This window comes from Harmonia axyridis, chromosome 3, assembly GCF_914767665.1.
Source record: "Harmonia axyridis chromosome 3, icHarAxyr1.1, whole genome shotgun sequence".
Taxonomy (NCBI): Eukaryota; Metazoa; Arthropoda; class Insecta; order Coleoptera; family Coccinellidae; genus Harmonia; species Harmonia axyridis.
The window spans coordinates 52,100,082-52,123,298 of record NC_059503.1 but is presented as its reverse complement, the minus strand read 5'-3'; the positions used below and the strand labels follow the sequence as shown (position 1 = coordinate 52,123,298).

Genomic DNA, 23,217 nt, shown 5'->3' with positions numbered 1-23,217 from the left:
GCACGCCTTTTTTCATCGTGGTGTTCTCTTAAGGCCTAATCCACATCTACTGTCAAATTCAGAAACTTAGCGCGATCTTCCTTTCAACTTAGCTTTTCTACATGCGTAGGCTTTCTGACAGTTTCTCTAGTTCAATATTATATTCAGAGTGTTTCCAAATTAGACGAGAACCTTGAAGGAGGTGTTAGTATCACTCATTTGCTGTCGATTGAGCCATTTTTTTCTGATAACCGAAAACCAACAGTTCCCGAGATATTTGAGTTCTTGTGTTTTTCAAAAAATTTCCCACCTTACTTCATTTTTCGTCTATTTTTTCCTACGTTGACCAAGTTTGATTTGAATTTTGCATAATTTTCATCAGAAAAGGATTTGATATGTATGGAAAAAGCAAAACTCAGTTGAATAAGAATTAGTATGATTTGAAAGTTGGTATATGAAGAAAAGAATATTAAATTTTTAGTATAAATTTGTCTGCCACTTTCCAATTCTTCAATTTATTTATAACAAAATTATTTAAAAAAATCCTTCTTTATTTCCTTAAAACAAATTTCGTAAGAATGCAGGCTCTAGTTTTGTTTCAGCATATTTTGATTTTAAAGGGAAAAGAAGCAAAGTAAGGAAAGTAATGAATTAAGAATTTGTTTTTTGCAATTAAATTCAAAATTCCAGTAGAAAATTTATTCCTAACTTATGTTTGAAATGACCGCCACCATTCCTTAAACAAGCACGTGCCCTCTTTCTTATTCCTTCAGTTGTAACTGTTGTAACTTTCCGCCTGAAATTTACTTTGAAACTTCTCGCTGCTTCGTCTATTCGGACGAAATTTGATCAACGTAAATAAAAACTAACGAAAAATGAAGGTGTGAAATCTTTCAAAAATCATAAGAATTCAAATATCTCATAAACTGTTGATTTTTAGTTATCACTAAATATGACTCAAGCGACAGCAAATGAGTCAAACTAAGACATCTAATTTGGAAACACCCTGTAGAACTGTTTTTACCATATCGAAATCTACAAAATCACCAGTTTTTCAAACTTTCTAAGTAAAACTATCAAATGACAGGGTAAGTTTGAATCTACACTCCACACAGCCGAAATGTATGGTGTTCAAATTTCGTCCTTGTAATCAATCAACAAAATAGATAATCACAGCTTGAGGACCGGTGAAACAGCAAATAAATTGTTAAATTTGGCAACGTTTCGAATCTTTATCGATTATTCATCAGGGCTACAAAAGATTGAAAAAAAATCACTAAAATTGATGCCACCTCATTAGAAGAACAGAAAACAACCACAAAAATTTCAACAAAACAATCGTACATCGAAGAAAACTGAACATGAAGTATTTTTTTAAATGAAAAATTACACAATATAAAGACTAGGAAAATTCACTTAGCCAGATGAAAGCTACCCAAGAAGTCAAAATAATAAAAATGTTAAGTATGAAAATTTTAATGTGAGTCAATAATCTATTCTAATATTTTTTTTTATTAATTTTTTTATCCAACCGGAATTTTATTCTTTCATTCTTCTTCATTGATTTAAATGTAAGGCTCACCTCTTTATTAGGTTTTATAGATCTCTCCACCAAATTTCATCTCAGACTTTTTTAGACCATAAAACAGCCTCCGAAATGATCGAAAGACAATTTTCGGGCACTGGACAATTTTTAATAATCCTTACAAGAGAAGAAGGAATAATAGATGTTGTCGATGTGAGTTATCTTTACAAATTTCATTAATTTCAGAGACTGTTTTATGGTCTAAAGAAGTCTGAGATGAAATTTGGTGTAGAAATCTATAGAACCTAATAAAGAGGTGAGCCTTAGATTTGAATCAATGGGGAAGAATGAAATAAAAGAATGCCGGTTGTATATAAAAATTGATAAAAAAAATAGGAATAGATTATTGACTTATATTACAATTTTGATAATTTACATTTTAATTATATTGACTTCTTAGGCAGCTTTTATTTGGCTTAGTGAATTGTGTAGTCTTTATATTGTGTAATTTTTCATTTTAAAAGATACTCTATGTAGAGTTTCCATTGATGCACGATTTTTTTGTTGAAATTTTTTGTGGTTGTTTTCTGTTCCTCTGATGAGGTGGCATAAATTATAGCGATTCGTTTTAAATCTTTCGTAGCTCTGATGGAGAATCAATAAAAATTCGAAACGTTGGCAAATTTGATGAAGGTTTTTTGTTCTCATTTGCTGTTTCACTGGTCCTCAAGCTATGATTAGGTACCTAATTTGTTGATAACAATGTATATTTAAGAGAAAACATTTTCTTCCAGCCGAATGAATCGAATCAGCAATTTCTCGATCGCTAGCATTAAATTTAACCAACAATATCCAGGCTATAATAATTAGTCCATATTATCTATCGTGAAACCATTCGCTATTTCATTATGACGTTCGCATGCACACGCACAAAGATAATCGGAATGCCTATTTAGTGTGATACCCCATAAATGATCATTCACTTCATAGATAGCCTCTCAAATTTCCAACTCGCTACTACATATCTGTCATTTGCCGATCAGCGATGATAAAGCGCTCTTAACAGACATCACTGCCAGCTTCACATGCATATCATCCATTGACAGGCGAACAGATCTGGGGCTGTAGCAAATGGAAAGCGATAAATCATCCTTCCAACAGGAATACGTCAATGACTGTAACAAACAACGAGGCGATAGTTGCGATGCGTTATTTATGAACTTTCACCCCACTTATTTCGACAGAAGATTTCTTCAATTTTCAATTTTCCCAACTCATTCTGCATCTTTATGTGAATTAAGGTAACCACCTTAATTCACATCAAGATGCAAAATGAGCAATGTTCAATTTCGACGCAGAAAGTTGCTTCTTCATATTATGAAAATATACAATTGAATCTTCAACATGTACATATATTTCAACGGTCTTGAGGTCAAAAGGAACACTTTTTCCTTCACAATGTTTTCCGATCCAGCCTAGATAAAAAGATATAGCCATTTTAAATTTTCAAAATGAGTTATGCCATCCCTGAAAATCTGATGCACACATGAGTTTTTTCAACCATAAGATAACTTCTCGTATTTCAACCTTGGAAATGAGCTACTTTACTTAAAAAACCAACACAAACTCACTTTTTACATTCCATTTTGGAAACGAAGCAGTATTTATGATACCATCAAAGAGTTATTGCAATTTTATGGGCAATAAAGATTGAATATTCATTCCCCTCTTGATTTCTATTTCATTTCGGATAATAAAAATAATTCAGCTTGCAACCACCCATAGTAGATCTGATTTTCATCTATAATCAATTATTATGGTTTTTCAATTTCATTTCATACAGAAATTACCCATTTAAATTCTAATTTTCATACAGTACGCGTCAAAATTATGGAACAAATTAATTTTTTCAGAAGAAAAATATTTGGCAACAAAATTCTTAAACAGGTCAATTTTTTTCACTTTTACAAATTTCATGCATTTTTGAAGGATTTTTGTTGCACGCTGTGCCATCCCCCATCAACCCTCTAAATTATATGAATAAGGAAAGTTGGTCATGTGGCACTTTTTTGGCAAGGTCTTTGTATCTTCTTTACAGGCGTGCAGAAATTTTCAAGTGAAATTTTTTTTTTTGTTAAATTAGTTAGTTCAAAGAGGTTTTCAGTATGTGCACTTTGTCATGGCTCAATTACTTTGAGACGATGGTACCTGATGAAATTTTTCGACCTTTCAACCCCTACGAACCCTTCAATGGAGAAATATGGAAATATGGAGTGACATTGGAAATTTATTTCGGTCTTTGAAAAAAAATTTTTTTTCTCTTGAAAATTTCTGCACGCCAGTAAAGAAGATACAAAGACCTTGCCAAAAAAGTACCACATGACCCAATTTCCCTATTCATTAATTTAGATGGTTGATGGGGATGACACAGGGTGCAACAAAAATCCTTCAAAAATGCATAAAAATTTGGTAGAAGCGAAACAAAAATTGACCTCTTTCAAGGATTCTGTTGCATAATATTTTCCTTCTGAAAAAATGAATTTGTTGCATAATTTTGACGCGCACTGTATAAATAAATGGAATTCTTCTGTGAACGATCAAACATTTAGGGTTGCCAAGTTTTACAATCACATTATACTATAAGGACTTAAAAATTTCCTTCAGAATTGTAAGCTAAATCAGTGTGTGTACCGGGTGTTTCACGTAAGCGGGTCAGTGTATTTTGTAGCCTATCCTTTGAGCAGTATTGAAAAGTGACACATCAGAATGATAGTATTTTTCACGAGCAATCCAAATATGTTATCGGAAAAACTATCCATTCAAGGCATGAGAATTTATTGTGGAAAAACCGTTTTTAAAAATTTTTTTTTTTGGGGAATTTGACTGATTTCCAAAACAAGAAGGTCTAGAGACTATTTCTCACCAATTGTCTCTCCATTTGAACTCCCGATTTTCAAGAAAACAGAAGATTTTTTTCTTTTAAAATATATTTCACAATATTTTCCCATATTTTCTGAATGCTCAATCGATCCTGAATCCGAAGATGTAAATATAGTGGTAGTTTTATATTTATTTCAAGCAATTTTATTCCAAATCACCCTGAAGAAATTCAGCTTTCATATTCGGAAAATATATATCCATGTGTCTGTGGTTCAATAAATGTTTTATTGTCAAATTTTGTAATTTTCATTCTCGATTATAATAAACACTGAAATATAAAACTCCTATTATTATATCTTTTCTTCTACTTTTTCAACCACGTTAGTAGCTTCTATTATAATCGAGAATGAAGACTTGTGAATTTGAATGATCTGAAGAAGAATACAGCAATATATGTTTTGAAGCACCAGTCTTTAGTGGAATTTTCAAGTCTTGATTGGTGTCCTTTTATAAGTAGACGGTTTTGTGTGAACTTTTTCAAACATGGATTTTGAGAGGGATCTGAATTCTGCAAATCAGAATGTTAACTTCAATGAAGTATTTTCATATTATGTGAGCAGTGCCAAAGCTACTATAAGTTACTATATTTAACATAAATATTTTAACCATTTAAGGTATATCTACTAAATAATTTTTTTTTCAAACTAGTTTTACACACAGTTTGAATTTTCAAACCTGAAACCATTGTCTAATTCCATTTGACTTGAATCATTTGTCAGAAAGACTGACTTGAGTTTGACTCAATTTCAAGTAAAACTCAAGTCATTCTGAAATATTGAAGTAGGACTTGTGAAACTTTAGTTTTTCCTACAGAGTTGCAGTTAGCCAAATTACTCAAATTTTGAATTTCAGAGATAATTTTTTCAATGGATTTTCAACAGCCTGTATCTTTTCAATCGAACCGAATCGAAAAAAATGGTAAAGGCAAAAAGTGTTTTTTATTACTTCAGTAATCTTCTGTTGAAATATATGTACAAGTCAAAGACTCACCCTGTATAGATATACCCTTCTATATAAAATCGAATATGGATTGGATTTGGGATCCAGATCGTCTAGAGAATAATGGAATCACATCTCACGGATCGGATCGCCATGCAAAAAAATTGCCACGAAATAAGAAAAGGGATAGAGCGGACCCACCCATAAAGTATAGACAATGCCCTCTTGGGAAATTTCCAGCAGGGCGATTCTGTTTGTAGGTCCCCGATCAGAATATAATAGAAACAGAATCAATATAGACTATTGCTGGAATATTTCCTCCTAGTCTGATTGCATTTCGACACAGAACGTATAGCAAGAGGATTAGGTTTTCAAGAGGTATTGTTCGTCAATGTATAACTTGGAGTATTGGGACTTGTCACGGTTTCTCAATATCCTCAATCTGTCTTATCGTAGCATATGTAGCGATTCCTCAACCAAGCCGAAGCGTTTTAAGACAGGGTGAACCCATACGATTTTAAATGAACACTACACATTGATGAGAATTGTTTATTCAATTCAATTGTAAACCTAAATGTTAGACTTGTATTTTTTGAAAACTGCATGACTCAAGTGTTATTCCATAATCCACTGACATTTGGTTTTTTTCTTTTATTCGATTGACTCCTGGATTGATATTGTAAATTTTACATTTAGGTTGTCCTAAAAACTTCCGACCATCTTTTAGAATATAAGTACTAAGTACAGGAAGTACCGAGAAAGTATTTTCTGGTTCTCGTATCGTTTTGTATCGTTAGTAGCATACATTCACAATAACATAGGCGTACAACTTTGCTTCCGCTGTTTTTCTCAGAAATTCAACGCTTTATTGTGAAAAACTGGTTAAACATGTATTATTCAAAGTATTGTTCATCAATGACCACTACTTTCTTTCATCTTTCGGGCAGCGTACGAATCCCGCGTTGAAAAAACTGGTCATCTTTTGAAGCGATATACGAATCGATCAAATCTTTCACTTCTTCATAAGACCAGAAGTTCTGGTCAGCCAGGCGGTGTGCCATTGATCGAAACAAGTGATAGTCCGAGGAAGCAACGTCTGGAGAATACGGCGGGTGGGGTAGGACTTCCATTTCAACGTTTCAACTTCCGCAATATGGGATCGAGCATTGTCATGCTGTAAAATCACTTTACCATGTCTCTCGTTGTATTGCGGCCGTTTGTCTTTCAATGTTCGGCTCAAACGCAAGAATTGCGTTTGATAACGATCCTGTGACAGTAGATTTTAGCAACTCATAATATACTACGCCCTGCTGGTACCACCAAATAATGAGCATGACCTTGAAACCGCGAATATTCGGTTTGGCCATCGACTTGGAAGCATGACCAGGATATACCAATGATTTTCTGTGCTTGAGATTATCGTAAGAATCCTTTCGGTCTTTACCTTTTAAGCAGCTGTCGACAAGCAAACAAACACCGTTCGACATAGATCGGCTTCAACTAGTACGGTATTCAATTTCCTTGTTTCTGAATCAGTCGCATGACCTTCAGGCGTTTTGAAATGACTTGTTGCGTTTGACACGAGTCAAGTAATGCCTCAAATTCTGCATCTTCGAAAACCTTTGAAGTCAAAAGCATCGTTCTTGAAGCATTGAAACCACTCTCGGTACGTTCTCTCACCAACAGTGACCTCACTATAGGTATTTGAGAGCATTCGATTAGGCCCAGCTGCAGATTTCTTCATATTTAAGCAGAAAATTAGAACCTCCTGTAAATGACGAAAATTTGGCAAGTAAGCTGACATGTTTAATAACTTTATGATGCAAATCGACTAATATGTCGATGGCATCGAGTTGATGAATACCTAACTTATGGTATGACATCTACGATCTCTTTATTTAGATTACCACTTATCGCTACAGCCATCTATTGCAAAATGGAGGAAACAAAGTTGTACACCTAATATTATAAGTTGAATTAAATTTCCAATGTAGAATTTAATCACACTCTGTTTGATTCTTCCTGGGTTAAATCATTCCAATAAGGTTTTTTCGAAACTTCGACACTGCGAGATCCAAGAAGTGTCTGAATCTAGGCAAGAATATAAAACACCTCACAGGGCATTGTCGTCTTAGGAGACTCCTCTCTGTAGGGAGGAGGAGGAAACTCCAAATGACCTGGTGACGGAATGCCTCACCAACAATAGCCAACGCAAAATCTGCTTTGGACAAGAAACCTATAGAAGTGAGGAAGTAGCCTCCTTGAAGCCATCTCAGATACGGGAATTCATTTGAATTCTGGAACTGGAAGGCGAGCTATAGATCACGCTATAGCTAGAATAGCTCTGATTGGGGGCACAATAGACCATTAGGTCGCAGTGGAACGGAACCCCCTTGATTAAATTTAAAAAAAAATTAAACCCACGTTGATTGAAGACGAAATTCATAGGAATCATAATAAAGACGTTCTGCTCTTCAACATTCACTTTCAAATAAAATCATCTCCTAATAATATCAGCTCTTAAAGTCGAATCCGTTAACGCCCGCTCCATCTTCAGGGCCTACCGAATTAAAAACGTTCGCTATTACATAGCCCCCCTTTTCTGAGTGAAAAATTGGCTTATTACCTCGGCCAGGAATTTCTCGAATTCCCATCCCGAAATTCATCTAATATTCCGCCCGGCATGATCTCACGCCCGATTTCCCGGCCTCCTATCTACGGAGAGAAATGAACGGTTAACGCCCGCGACGACGTGCACGATCGAGAAACATCTCTTTTGTTGGGGTATCGGGCTGTTCGATAAAATCGGGAATAATGCCAGCCGTAAAGTTCTTCCCGCTGAAGCGTTTGCCACGCTCGGATGAGGGATCGGAAGAAGTTTCCGGTTTCCCTCCACGGGCGTAATAAAAGATTCATCTGGGCGTTACATATCTACTTGAGGGAGTTTGACGACGATATGTCGAATACCGTTGGTATTTTCGGGAATATGGTTGTCTGATTGAAATATATGCCGTATGAATTTTTCAGATGAAACGAGGCGTGCAGCTCAGCTTCTCTTGAGTAAATATACAACCCGGAAAAATTAAGGGAATGGATAAAATCTCAACGAAGTTTGTAGTTTAATCCTCTTGAACATTTTAGCTGATTCTTTCAATGATTGAAATTCACCAGATTTTTCATTGTCAAAGGAATAATATACAATACACACATCGTCAGAAGCCTTGGCTTTCCTTAACAACTCTCAACTTGTTGAATGTAAAATGACAATACAAGAAAATAGTTTTACTGCTTGCAGACAAATTTTCAATTCTGGAAAAAGTACCTCCCGGGGCGGGATTCGAACCCGCAACCCCCGAATCACTAGTCCGTCGCTCTACCCGCCCGGGGAGGAACTTTTTTCAGAATTGAAAATTTGTCTGCACGCCGTGAAACTATTTTCTTATATTTATCTCACAGACGTTACAATCACTTTCGTAGTAAACTGACAATTTTTGTTCGTGGAATCCACTATCTTATCACTTAAATGAAAACAATAAACCAGCGAAAAATATTTCTTATTCGGGAGATTACAAGTGTGTTCGAAGTTAATCAGTTTTTAGCGAATAACGATAGTTGTTATATTGAGAATATGACGTGGAAAATGTCAGAACATCCAATTTCTCAGTTTGACCGAGCAAGAATAGTAGCCTCATATCAAGGAGCTTTTTAGAACCTTCAGTAAGGAGCATAGTGGCACTTTTCCTAGAAGCGTTGCCCGGAGACCGGTGCCTGGTGGACCCAGAGTAAAGAGTAAGATCTGCAAGGGAAGACCATTATATCGCAAATTTTACTCGAAGGAATCGAACGTGATCTGTAGCAGCCCTTCTTAGTCATTTTTTGAATACCTATAGAAGAGTAGTCGCAATCAGTACTATTAGGAGACAAATTTAAGAGCAAGATAACCTCGGCTATCACTTAGACCTACTGTAGGCAATGGGTAGAACACCACTGAGACTGGCTATTACCACAATTTTGCAATGTACTTTTTTCGGACAAGTCACGATTCTGTTTACAAAGTGATAGTCGGCGAGAAAGGGTTTGCAGAGGTCCAGGCAGACTGGAGTGACTCAATTTCGCCTTGGAAGCCTTCCAAGGTGGATTGATAAATGGCTTGGGAGATATAATGTTCAGTTGCCGTACCCCTCTTATCATCGTTGAACGAATAATAACTGGTGTCATCTACGTAGAACACATCATTGAACCAATCATTGTTTCTCTACGAAATGAATTTGGGGATAATCTCATGTACCAGGATGATAACGCCCCACTGAAGGGTTCAAAACATTCTTTAAGAGAACAATATCCAGAGACTGAACTGGCCAGCAGTCTAACCAGATACGCATCCAATTGAGCACTTATAGAATTACCTAGGGGAGAGCAATATCCGATTGCCAAAATTCACCATTAACATTTCAGGAATAGAGTTTAACCCTTCAGGAACGACATGCCTGACAATTTTCTTAATGACTTGGTTAGTGGGATGTCTAGGCGTATTGGGGAGTTGATTGAAAGTAGAAAATGTTAATACAAACTATTGAATATGGATTGAGTTGTGGAATAACTATAATTAATAAAAAATAAATAATCGATAAATTTATATTTTGTCACATTTTTCCTATTTTGTCTCATCCTGCAAAAAGCAAACAGTAACAAACCAAGTTGAAATAGATTAAAATATTCATCTCATTTGTTTATCTCTCGAAAAACATAAGGGGGGCAAGACTTCTGACGATGTGTGTATATAATAATATAATAATTACTCACGTCTTCTCTGGATCATACTGAGGATATCTTTCTGGATCTCTGAGCCTCAAGTTTTTCCTTATATCCGACGTGGCGTTGGCGACTCTACTATGCGATAGTGTACCAGGTAGTAACATGGCTATCTCTGAAAAAAAAAAAGATGTTGTTAATGAACAATCAATTAGGAGGAGTATCGGCCGTCCAATGAAGAGATAGAGTGATATTTAACGAATCAAATTGGGACATCATTCACGGAGAACAGGTTTCAAAACTATATGGAAGAAGGAAGAAGAACGATTTGTAATGGATTTTCATCCACTCAGAAGGAGGATATATCTCATTCCACTACATAGATAAGTAGGAGTATCTAAAGTTTACCACTATTCTGGCATTTAAGCAAACGAATGTGCCTAAAGATGTGAAGGTTGTGTCAGAGTGTCCCAAATTAGATGCTCACAGAAAGCATCTCGAGGACTATTAAGTGTAGTCGAAATAAATAAATCGTAGATGTCTCACAATAAGCATGGGTACACATAACACCATCGAAATATTAGTCGATTTGTCTATGCATCATACTGTTATTCTCGATCAAACATGTCAGCTTACGAGTAAATTTTTCGTCATTTGCGGTAGGTTTAATTTTCTGCTCTAATATGACGAAATCTGCGGCTGAGGCTCATCGAATGTTCTCAAATACCTATGGTGAGGCTGCTTTTGGTGAAAGAACGTGTCAAAAATGGTTTCAACGCTTCAAGAACGGTGATTTTGACGTCAAAGACCAGCATGGTGTTGGAAGGGAGAAGGTTTTCGAGGATGCAGAAATGGAGGCATTACTTGATCAAGACTCGTGTCAAACGCAACAACAATTGGCAGAATCATTGGGAGTGATGCATCAAGCCATTTCAAAACGCCTGAAAGTCATGGGAAGTATTCAGAAACAAGGAGACATATCTTTTCGTTCTCGGGTTAGAGGGCGATCTTGCAAAATGGGTGTTTCAAATATTTCGCTATATCTTGGTTTCTGTTCTTGATATTCTGAAAAGTTTTTTTCAGTAATTTTTATTGATTATATGATCCTCATAACAGATCGTAGAAATTGATTACCGTTTAAGTGATGTAGAGTTGAATTGTTGTGTTTTAAATGAGACAACCTTCATTTTTCTACGCAGTTTTTAGCCGCAGATTTGTCGAAAAACATACCGTTAACGGTTTTTTAAAAATGTCATCCGTTTCAAAGGTATGGAGTTTTCGGCTTCATATTTTTGAGGGGACTCATATTATAAAATATTTCATTTATTTCGAAATTTAATTCATTTTGTGTCCATTGTATGATTTAAATCAAGTCTTATACATATGGAAAAATTAGATCTCACAATTATTTGAAATAAAATACTGAATTTTCAAAAAACCTTGTAATATTCTTATAATCTAATCTCCCTACATCCCACTCCTTTCCGCCTTACACATTCGATTCGAAACGTCATCAATCGTAGTCACGTGGTAGCGAACTAACGGCAAATCACGTCTCCCGTAGATAATCCAGGTTGATCGCCTTCTGAACGTATCCACCACCGCGCCCCATGAGGAATTCCCATATCGGTGATGTTATTATTGCAGCGCCATCTAACGTTATCCGATTTGTGCCGCGGCTTGGATCAAATAATGCCACAGTTCCATGCAATAAATCAAATTAGGCCTTCACGGTGAACCGATCTCAGTAGGTTCGGCATGGAGAATTCTGCCGGATGTTATTATGAAAATCTCCCAGGAGGATTTCTGCATTATAATCGGAAAAGAGACATGCGATATTTTAAGAGAATAAAAAAAGAATAGATTGAGTATTGTTGAGGAGATATATTTCAATGGAGAGTAAAGTGAATTATATTGATGCAGATAATTTCTAGCAAAAAATAATTATTCAATTGAATAGTTTTACCGTTATGAAAGGAAAGCTTGCATTTGTGAAAGATGTAGATGATTCGCAGTGAAGTAACTAGTACTGTTTTAGTTTTCCAATGAAAGTTTTCGTTTTGAATAGCCTGATATCTGGACAGCTGCCACTTTTGGAGGCAGTCATTTTTTGACATTTGACAAGTATAAACTAACTCATTACTATAAATGAAACCATAAACGTTTCAACAATGCATTAAAATTCAAAATGGTGTAAATTTTGAAATCACATATGGCAAAATTAAAGCATATTTGGTTCATCGGTGGACAATACTGAAACTGGTGCAAAAATTTGAGCATTTAGGAAAAGTGATGTGTATTGTCTCTATAGTCAGTATCGTTGTCGAAAACCTAGGTTTGTCGATTCCTCATCGATCTTGAAAGTAAGGCATTCCATAAACGACATAACATCGTATTTTGCATAAATATTTAGTTCTTATAAGGCTTTTAATCTTCAATTAACACAGCAACGTTGTATCTTCGCTGATTGTGTCCTTGAAATGCATCAAAATGATCGAGATTTTTATCGAAAAATCATCTTCATTAATGAGACCCATTTTCACCTCGATGGAGCAGAATTCTTGCATTTAGGACTCGGAAAATCCAAGAATGATTGTTGAAAACCCTCTCCATCCTCAACTATTCGGTGCACTTGTGGGTTGGTGTTGTGATTGAACTTCATTTATGCGAAAATGAGGCTAGTGTACTGCGGTGACTGTACATAAGCATACAACTTTACTTCCGTCCGTTTCTTCCGAAATTATACATTTATTGATTATATATTTATGATTCAAAGTATTGTCAACCTCTGACCTCTACTTCCTCCCATCTTTCGAGCAGCGTACAATGCATTGAAAAAACTAGTCATCTTTTGAAACGATCCACGAATAGTTCCAATTTTTTACCTTTTCGTAACACCGGAAGTGCTGGTCGGCCAAGCCATGTGTCATTAATCGAAACAAGTGATAGTCCGAGCAACGTCTGAAGAATACGACGGGTGGGGTAGGACTCTCCATTTCAACATTTCCAACTATGTCATGACCACTTTCGCAACATGGTGTCGAGCATTGTCACGCTGTAAAATAATTTTATCATGTCTCTCGTTGTATTGCGGCCGTTTGTCCTTTAATGCTTGGCTCAAACGCATGAATTGCATTCGATCACGATCGCTTGTGATTGTTTCAGTCGGTTTTAAAAACTCATAATGCACAACACCCAGCTGGTCCCACCAAATAATGAAAATGATCTTGGCACTGTGAATATTCGGTTTTGCCGTCTACGTGGAAGCATGGCCGGGATATCCCCTTGATTTTCTGAGCTTGGGATTATCGTAATGAACTCATTTTTCGTCTCCAGTAACAATGGAATGCAGAAATCCCTTCTGCTAAGCCTCGGCCGTGAATTTCTTCATATTAAAGCAGAAAATTAAAACCTCCCGCAAATGACGAGAATTTGTCTCGTAAGCTGTTTTATCGAGAATAAATTCATGATGCAGACACAAATCGACTAATATTAAGATGGCGTTGTGTTTACGAATAACTGAGCTTATTGTATGACATCTACGATTTATTTATTTGGACTACCACTTACCGCAATAGTCATCTATTGCAAGACGGCGGAAACAAGCTATGATTAATGATTTTTCATAGCCGGAATTGAAAGATATTGATGTAGTTGTTGACAAGCAACGAAACAATGACAATTTTGCAAGGAAAGTTACCTGACCTTGTTATTTCTCAAAGATGTGATCACAATTGGCCACTGAGATCTTGTAATTTACATATTCAGACATTTTTTTCTGGCGCGTTGAAGATAAGATCTATACCAATTCTTTACAATCGATTCAAGACCTCAAAAATTGAGTTCATAAAGTAATCATGGACATGCAGCCGCAAATGTGCGAATTGGTCATGGATAATATCATGAGAAGGATGATATGGTTCTGCTACCGTAGCCGTAGTGACCATTTGGCTAATATCGTTTTCCATCTTTCATAGCATACCTTTTCCTGCAAAATGAAATGAACATCCAGTGATTTCTCTCAAAGAATACGGTTTTTCAATATCAAAATGAGACATCTTATTGGAAAATTCTTTAGAAATGAGATGTATTCCTTGAGGATAATTTTGATCATATAGCTCAATCTTCGAAGTACTTCTCTCGGATAAAATTTTGATGATTATGTTACAGAAGAGGAAACAAATGTAAGATGACCAAGAGATAAATAAAACAGTGGTTGAAATGAAAATCATTCGGTATGAATTCATTTCCACAAATCATTCAAAAGATAAATGATTTCTTAGGTCCTATGGAAATTGTATTTATAAATAAAACAAATATTTATAAATGAAAAATATTCTTCTGTGCATAGAGATTCGATTCGAACAAAGAATAAACCAGGCTACTAGGCAACCTCATATAGCTGTTTCGATTGAATAATTCATCAGTCTCCAGATTTTTTTTCCAGTGTCATTATATCGAATTCAAAGGATGCTCATAAAAACGCCATTTCATAATGAAAAAATTTGATGGAACTTGCAAGAGGATTAAATGCCTTTTCAGACCATTATATAATGGCCTGTCATTCATAGTCAACAAAAGGACGATTCCCTCACTTTTCCATAGAGAAGAAGAAAGAAAGATCACCCTTGCTCCCATTTTCATCATTCTCATCTGAGCAATTTTCACCTCGAAAGTAATTGGAGTCTTGGTGTAGATTTCCATTGGCAAAATATGGTGAAATTATTAATCTCAAATTGATTTTTGATATTGAATATACACGGAAGAGAAAGAAAAAGTTTATTATGCAGTTGATTACGAGTGTATAAGTTAAAAGAACAAGTAAGATGGAAGCTGACGAAGTCTGCCGCTTTATTCTGCCTCTTTCAATGTTCGATTGAAATTTTAAGGTTTGGCGAAGTTTTTTGATTTTAGGTGAAAAAAGAAAGACCGATGCTGTTTTAGGGACACTGTTTTTCTAGTTGAGGGAACTCAAGAAATCACAAATAGATTTGCTTCAGCTGTTATAACTTTTGAGATATAGTTAGGGTGACTTTCAAATTTTGCAATATATAAATATTGACTACTTATATCTCGTCACCGGAAATAATGGGTGTTTTTCAAGAGCTTGGGAAGAATAATATTACAAGACACAGGAATTTATATATTTTTTATTAGAATCTGTTAGATAATTTCATGGAATTCATTTTCTGAATATTATGATTTCTGGAATATTCGCGGCGACATATTCCTTTACTCATTACATATTCCTTTGATCATTTAATTTTTTACTATAAATCGACGACTCAACATACGACCATAAAAGTAATTGAGATTAACGTCTCTCCATTACTGGCACGAACGAAAGGAGAAGGTACAGTTAACAGGATCACTTCTGGAAATAATGTAGCATCCAATTTGACCAAATTGATTCTGCAATGAACTGATATCGCGTGGTCTTGTTAGTAAAAAAATTCGTAGATGTGTAGCTGATTAATTTTCGGGAACAAAAAAAACATAGTTCGATAGCGCTTGCCATTCAGCGTAACCGAAGCTCCTCCCTTATTTCGAAAGAAATAAGGACCCATAAGGACGCCAGCGTGTAAACCACACCAGTCAATTTCAATGGATTCAGTAGTGACTTGTTGATGGCTTGAGAATTATCTTTGTTCCATATACGGCAGTTTTTCTTATTGACGAAGCCATTTGACGAGAAATGAACTTAATCACTGAATAGAATTCTTCGGTAAGAAGGCTTATCTTCGGCTTGTTTCGAATTATTCCTATTAGGATTCGATCCTTGCACGAGCTGTATTTTATGGGAACGTAGGCTAAGATCCTCACGTAAAATTATACATGTAGTCGAAGGGTAAAGGCCAACAGGTTAAGAACGGCGACGTATCGATATTTCGGCGTCTTTCCAACACTTCGCGTTGCAGCCGCAATATTTTCTTCGTTACGCACATTTATTCGTATTGTTAATGGTTCTGAGAAGAGATAAGTAAAATTAGTGCTAAAACGATCTACAACTGCGTGAATAGCTTGCTCACTAGGCCGATTATATTGACTGTAAAATGGACGAAGGGCTCTATGAACTTCACGAACAGATTTATTCTTTTTGAAATAAATTTCTACAATTGAAAGCGTGGTTCTAACGTAAAACGATTCATGAGTTGACAAACCTAACTGGACAAAAAACGCCAACCTAGTTTGACATTCTCTACTGTCAAACTATAGACAACAATCATCTAATCATATTGGCTATGTAGGCTTGCAAAAGACTCTTTGGAAAGATACGTGGCATGAAACCGGATATGGTACTGTGATTATTCACAGCAGTGGTACGCCCCATTGTCACCTATGCGTCTCTAGCGTGGTGGACAAAACCGAAAAGGTCACCACATGCAGTTGGCTGCAGAAATTGCAGAGGCTGGCCTGTATTAAACTCACTAGAGCTATACACACAACTCCCAAAGCAGCGCTTGAAGTCATACTCGGTCAACCTCCTTTAAATCTACATGTGAGCGAATAAAGTCTGCTGGAAGCAATAATATCCAGTAATGGGAATCTCTGTCCGGAAAACTGGATTGGACACATGGAGATACTGAAAAAATTAGACTCGAAACTCCTGGCAAACTTTCACCATTTCATCATATCTCATTTCAATTAATTTGAAGTTTCATTGATAAGAGTAGTTTTTCCTCCACGATTTCGTGCCAACGACAATGTGATGCCAACTATCTTCGATTTCGAAGCATCCTTTGAAACGGTCATTGACAACCGTGTATAATAATAAACTCAGTAAATCACTTGGACAAAAAGTCCTCCATATGGTATACCGATAGATCAAAATCAGAAAAAGGTACAGGTTTTGGGTGTATGGCCTTACAACGAGGATCTCTAGATCCCTGGGAAGTGAGGTCCCTGCAATCATATAGCCTGGGGTCTCCACTGACATGGGAGTGCCGTTATATCATGCAGCAACTGGCCAGAAACAATAAAGCAACTCTAGCTATTATGGGTAACAAGGCATTTTGGTATTGAAGGAAATAAAGAAGCCGATGAACTTGTATAAAGGGTATCAAGGTTGACACCTATTGGTCCTGAGCTCTTCTGTGGGCTTGGACAGTACCAATACAAGATAGCGGTCCAACAATGAGAGAGGAACAATAGGAAAACATTCTGGAGGAATACTCCGGGTAGAAATTTGTAGTAGAGGAATTTGTGGTCTTTCATCGACCTATACCAGAAAGCTCCTGAAGCAACCACGAGCTGAGATTCGGATAATGGTGGGACTGTTGACCGGACACTGTCGGTGCTAATGCCTGTTGTACCGCATGGGTAAGTCAGTAGATGAGATCTGCAGGATCTGTGGAAAGGAGGTAGAAACAGATAGTATGTTAGAACACATAGTGTGTTTTGCTTGGAGCTGACTGGCCTAAGAACCACACATATGGGAAAGTCAGTTCTGGATATTCACGAAGTAATAGCCAAGGCTCCTAAGGATATCGTCGGTTTCGTTAACAGCATCGATTTCAATTTGATTGTACTTCCTGGCATGCTTACAGAGCTCAAACCCTCCGATTCAGTGAAATAATAATAAATATCATCTAATCATGAAAGTGAAAAAAATATATAGGGTGTTCCATTAGCAAAATGGTAAGTAATACCAATATCACCAAAAAAATATGGATCCGCCACTGGTTTCTTCCTTGACTCATCTAAATATACTGATACCCATTTCAACTATGTATTTCAATATGTTCCACTGTGTTCGACGTTTAAAAATGGCAACATTTGAAAATTACTTTGTAGCACAAAAACTATAGCAGCTGAAACATTGACTTATTTTTGAACTCATCAACAAGTATCATCGTCACGAAAAAACTGCATAGCTTTATTTTCGCTGATAACCGAGAAATCCCTCAAAAAACCCAAGAATTTGGAACATTCCGCACTAAAATGTGAACCAATAATTTCCAGATGAATGGTTTCCATCGCCATGAATCAAGAAGAACATTTTCGGGAAAGCACTCGACAAATGGTGTTTCGTACAATTCCAACCTGTATCAACTGAAACATTCCCATTAATCATTCCAACTACGAACGTAACTACGAATAACCAGCTGAAGGCACGACTACACTCATCCCGAAGATACCGCCGTAATGGAAGTTGATTACGTCTTGCCTCATTTGGGTGATAAATCCGAAACACTCTCAAGGCGTGCTGCCAGAGAACACCTCTAGACTATTTAGAAATGTCTGAAAATAAATATCGTGACAAATATGTCGAGTCTAATCTTCCACGGTTCAGTAGGGTCTTAAAGTCTAGGCCCCACGGCCTAACACTATTTAGAAGCGTACTTACAAGAATAGCATGACGAGTTCTGTTCGAACGTGAGTTATTTATTATCTTAGTTAATTCCCTCTTTAGGACGATACTTTGAAAGAGGGTGATACTTCGAGTCGTGGAGCTGTGGGTGGGGTCGTTTTTACACAAGGCACACCGAAATACCACTGATGAGAAGTGTCTGATGAGATAGGTATTAAAAGAGACTCGAACGACTTAGATACTGTCAAAAGAACGCAATTGATTTGAAAATTATTTTACTGTTTCTAAACAACTGCTCCCTGCAAAAAAATACTGCAGTCAACTTGAGGAGGGCCGAAGAACCCGAACATTATCATTTTTAATTAATTCTTAGTTATTATTCATTGATTTTACCTAGTTGATTTGATTATTAACGTTCAAAATAATGATGGGTTGATGGAATTTGCAGTAAGGTATAACATGTCACGATAACATTGAAATATCTGCTCTTCACATAAACATAGGCTCTTAGTCAAAGCTTCCTCCCCCCTCCACCTCCCTATGTTTCAATATGTCGATATTGATGACTAATTACTCTAATTACCATAAAACGGCTGGTAATTGATAGCTAGCGGGTCCAAACCTTTGTTTTGTGTGCCAATTTTTGACATTTTGAGAAAATTCCTTTAATTTTGATTGGCTGCATCTCGGTTGATATAAGGTTTAGAAAAAAGTTTCTGTAACCAAAATTATGGGGAATCAATCATCTACAATTTTGAATTATAAACGTTTTGGTTGAAAACTAATTAAGTAAAAATCATAAGAACAAAACGAAAAAAAGCTCCAAATAAGTTGGGATTCTTCGTCCCTTCTCAAGTTAGCACAGGGTTCTTGTGTTGGATAACTTGACAGCGTCATCCAACAACACCCTCGCAAAACCTGTAGAAGTTTTATCAAGCTCGGAATTTCTTCCAGAAGACCTCATTTTTATACCAAAGTTCGTTAGTAAGTAAGGACTTCTTAAGAACAATCCTAAATAATGACAAAAATAACACCTTGAGTGATAAAATGAAGAATACGATTTCAAAGCTGGGAGAACCTCAACGAGAAATTATTAGACATAATACTTGTCCAATATGCTGGTATCCTGAGAGCACTATTGGAATGGGCTCTAGTATTATAAAATTCACCACCCAGACCCCGAAGACCCTCGTAGAGATATTTAGGCTCACGAGTTCTCATAACCTTGAAGCCCAATAATAACAGACGCCAATAACGGTGTTACTTTATTATAAACAATTTGAGTTCCTGACGAAAATTTCTAACATGATCGAACTTTCTTAAACCATACACTGATCTTATGCCGGCGTTCTGCAATCGCTCGAACTTGCTGAGCTGCTGTCCCATATAGGCCACAACCGCATCGTCAATTATGGGCAGTAACAATGAATAAAATAGGGACTTTCTTATTGCAAGAGAAAGAAAGTACTTTAGGAGGCGTAACTGGTGTATAGTGCGATAAAACCTTCCGTGAACAGAAGAAACCTGAGCATCCCATGACAAAAATTCATCGATCGTCATACCAAGATCTCTCACGCTGCGAGAATATGGAATTTTACTCTCAATGACGACAACTTCATGGCCCTGTGGATTTATCTTATTCAGAGACATACGGGTGCCAATTATTATTGGTTGAGTTTTAGCAGGATTCAGTAATACACCCCAATTTTAGGCCACTTGGGATAAAAGTGCTAAATCCTCATTGATCGATAGAACACAACTCGATAAATTCTCCACTGTAGTGTGCAAATAAAGCTGCAAATCATCAGCGAAGAGACGGTATTTACATTTAATGATTTCCATAACAGAAGAAATATAAATGGAGAATAGAAGGGGACCCAAAATACTACCCTGCGGGACCCCTACGCTCGCCCGCACCCAATCAAAATACTATCGCTCAAGTGGACTCTACTCTATCTACCTTTCAAATAAGAGTCAATGAACGACGTAGCTGTTGAGTCACCCTGTATACGCCCTCGCGTGGAGAAAGTCGGTTTTCAGTCTACTCTTCTAGTTAATTAAAGAGGAAACTCCACAAATCATCCCCCGAACAGTTTCACAACTTCCCCCTCCCTTCGCAAACCAAGAATGAAACAACGCTTTCTCAAACTTCACATTCGCGTGTATCTTTCGAGGTGATACAAAATTCATGAAAGAGAACTATATAACTTGGGATCCGAGTGGGGGGTGCCTTTCGAAATTTTCTCGCGAATATAAGACGATCAAATATTTTGCGCGAACTCGTTACCATATTTGATTAAATCGGGCGGGGTGACTCAAACCGGTAATTTCAAGTTGAAAAGGAATGAATAAAGATTCCAGGGGGTGCTTAGGGATGAAAAGCGGCGGTACAAAAGGAGATTTTGTTTTTGTTTTCCATAGGAGAAAATTGGATAGGGATGCCGTTTGGTTTGAAGGATAATTGCGCAGAGTTTCTCAGCGAGATTTGATAAAATATTTCCCTCCTGTCAAAAATTCTATGTATCTGGAGAACAATTATCGAAAATTACAGCGATAATTGCATTGTAGGAAGCGAAACTGCACTGCGATAATTGTTCTGTTCATAGATGCATAGTTTCTATGCATCTTACACAGTTCGAATCTATGACAATTCCATTCTACATCAGTTTGACAAGTGATGTAACAGTTTATTCGGGAAATATTCCCCCGAATTACACTCGTGCATCAAAATGACCGGATAATTTCGCATTCCAGTGTGTTTTCCTTGAAAAACTGCATTCGGTCATTTTCATTTTTGGAGAAAGAGCCCTCCACCTTCGGTGTCGGGCTCTTTCTCCAAAAATGAAAATGAACTCATGCAGTTTTTATGACAACACGCTGTCATGCAAAATTATCGGTAATTTTGATGCACTTGTGCAATTACTTACGATTATTGTCGTGTTGATCATTTGTAGAATACACAGATGTGTCAGGCTTAAGTAGGCCATTCTACTCACATAGTTTATGTGATATATTATGATGTCATTGTTGATGGTTCGTTCAACTGAGGGTTTCTGATGATACAATCCTTCTGAAAGTCACAGTTATTATTTACATATGAAGGGTTGTTCGATATTAATCATTTTGATTGAAAATAAACGAGTAGATTCAAAGGGAAATCGAAGGATGTTCATTTCATTGTAAATAATAAAGTACGTCATTAACGATATCAGCCAAATGGCCACCACGGCTACGGTTGCAGCAACATAATATCCTTTTCATTAGATTCTCCATGACCAAGTCGCATTTGCTGGAGTATATTCTGAATTATATAACTCATGTTCTGATGAACCAATAGAGTCCATAATTTTCCATAGTGACGTCGTATTGATAATTGCATATACCCTTGACGACGTGATATAATCGTTTTGGTATCCTGTCATATTGGGATCATTTCCATAGTAACAATGTTGGACGATCGGCAAAAAAAAAGTAAAACTCAGTGAAATGTGATTGAATTATCAAAATGCAGCACTTTGGTTATACGAATACCACTCGAGCATAAACGATATATTTAGATTTTACGAATCTCTTCACTCGACGTAGTTTGCGAAAAACCACTCGAGCTGCGCTCTCGTGATATTTCGGGAACTACGTCTCGTGTATCGGTGTATAATCGAATATTATCTAGGTTCTTGTGATATTATAACTAATAATTTCACGAATTCTATCTTTTTTCAGGAATCATGTTGAAAATAAACTTCCTCCAGATTTATGTCTTCCAATTACGGTGTAAAATTGTAGACTACGCGCTACATCAGCGATATTCTCAGTTGTTATTGAGCGACGAGCTCGGTTTCATTCTTCACATCATTAACCTGTCCCAACAGCTCTAATTTTTCACAAGTTTCACTAGAAGGTGCTTCACGACTACCCAAAATGGCTACAGTTTTGCAAACTGTAACTTTTTAACTTGTAACTTGTTAGTGATTGCAACAATTTCTTTACGTTGTTAAAACGTATTTATGTATGTATATTTTTAGTATTGCCGTAGTTCAACTTGTCAATTGTCGAAAGATGACAGCTTCAGAAGTAATAGCTGTCTAGATAGCGGACTTTTAAAAATGTAACCTCTTATTGGAAATACAATTTCAACTGAGAAAATATAAGAACCTACTAAAATAAAAATAAATCATCAAAAACTGTACAATTAAATAAATGAGTTGAATAATGAAATAGTTAAATAAGCATAAAGACTATTCGGGATTTTTTCATTTTTTTATGCCATTTTTTCACCGGTGTTGAAAAAACTTAACTGATTCACAAACTGATAACTTGTAAATAGAATAGAATAATGTTTATTGCCCCAAAAGAAAAATTAACAGAAAATTTTTCATAAAATTAGTAAATATAGTATAAACCTATTAAAAATAAACATTTTGTTTAATTGTTATTAATTGCACTTACTGGCATTTGAGGATGTCGTAGGCTAATTGGTTAGTTACGCTGGTAAATACAGAAGTGGCAATCTCAACAGGTAAATTCATAAATCTTCTTTCTTACTCTTCTGTGCAATAGATATGCAAATCATCATTCACAATTGAAATAACAATTTCCGAGAATTCAATTTTATCTTTTGATGGTCACTAATACTACAAATAATGAAGGTCAAAGTAGTCTACTTGACGGAGGCAATCTAATATAAATAAGAAAATCAAGAAATGATGGTGCCAAAATCTTTACTATCTGATATCTTTTTTTGAAATATACTTTTTGTCCAGAAATAGAATTC

The 23,217-nt window shown here is 36.2% G+C and overlaps 1 protein-coding gene across 1 annotated transcript in view; it reads right to left on the bottom strand.

Moving 5' to 3' along the window:
- Positions 1-23,217, bottom strand: part of LOC123674636 (somatomedin-B and thrombospondin type-1 domain-containing protein) — a 315,169-nt gene that overhangs the window by 32,790 nt on the left and 259,162 nt on the right. Inside the window, exon 3 of the mRNA XM_045609573.1 lies at positions 10,187-10,310. Within this exon, the coding sequence (XP_045465529.1) occupies positions 10,187-10,310 (124 nt within the window). The remainder of the gene's footprint in view (positions 1-10,186; positions 10,311-23,217) is intronic.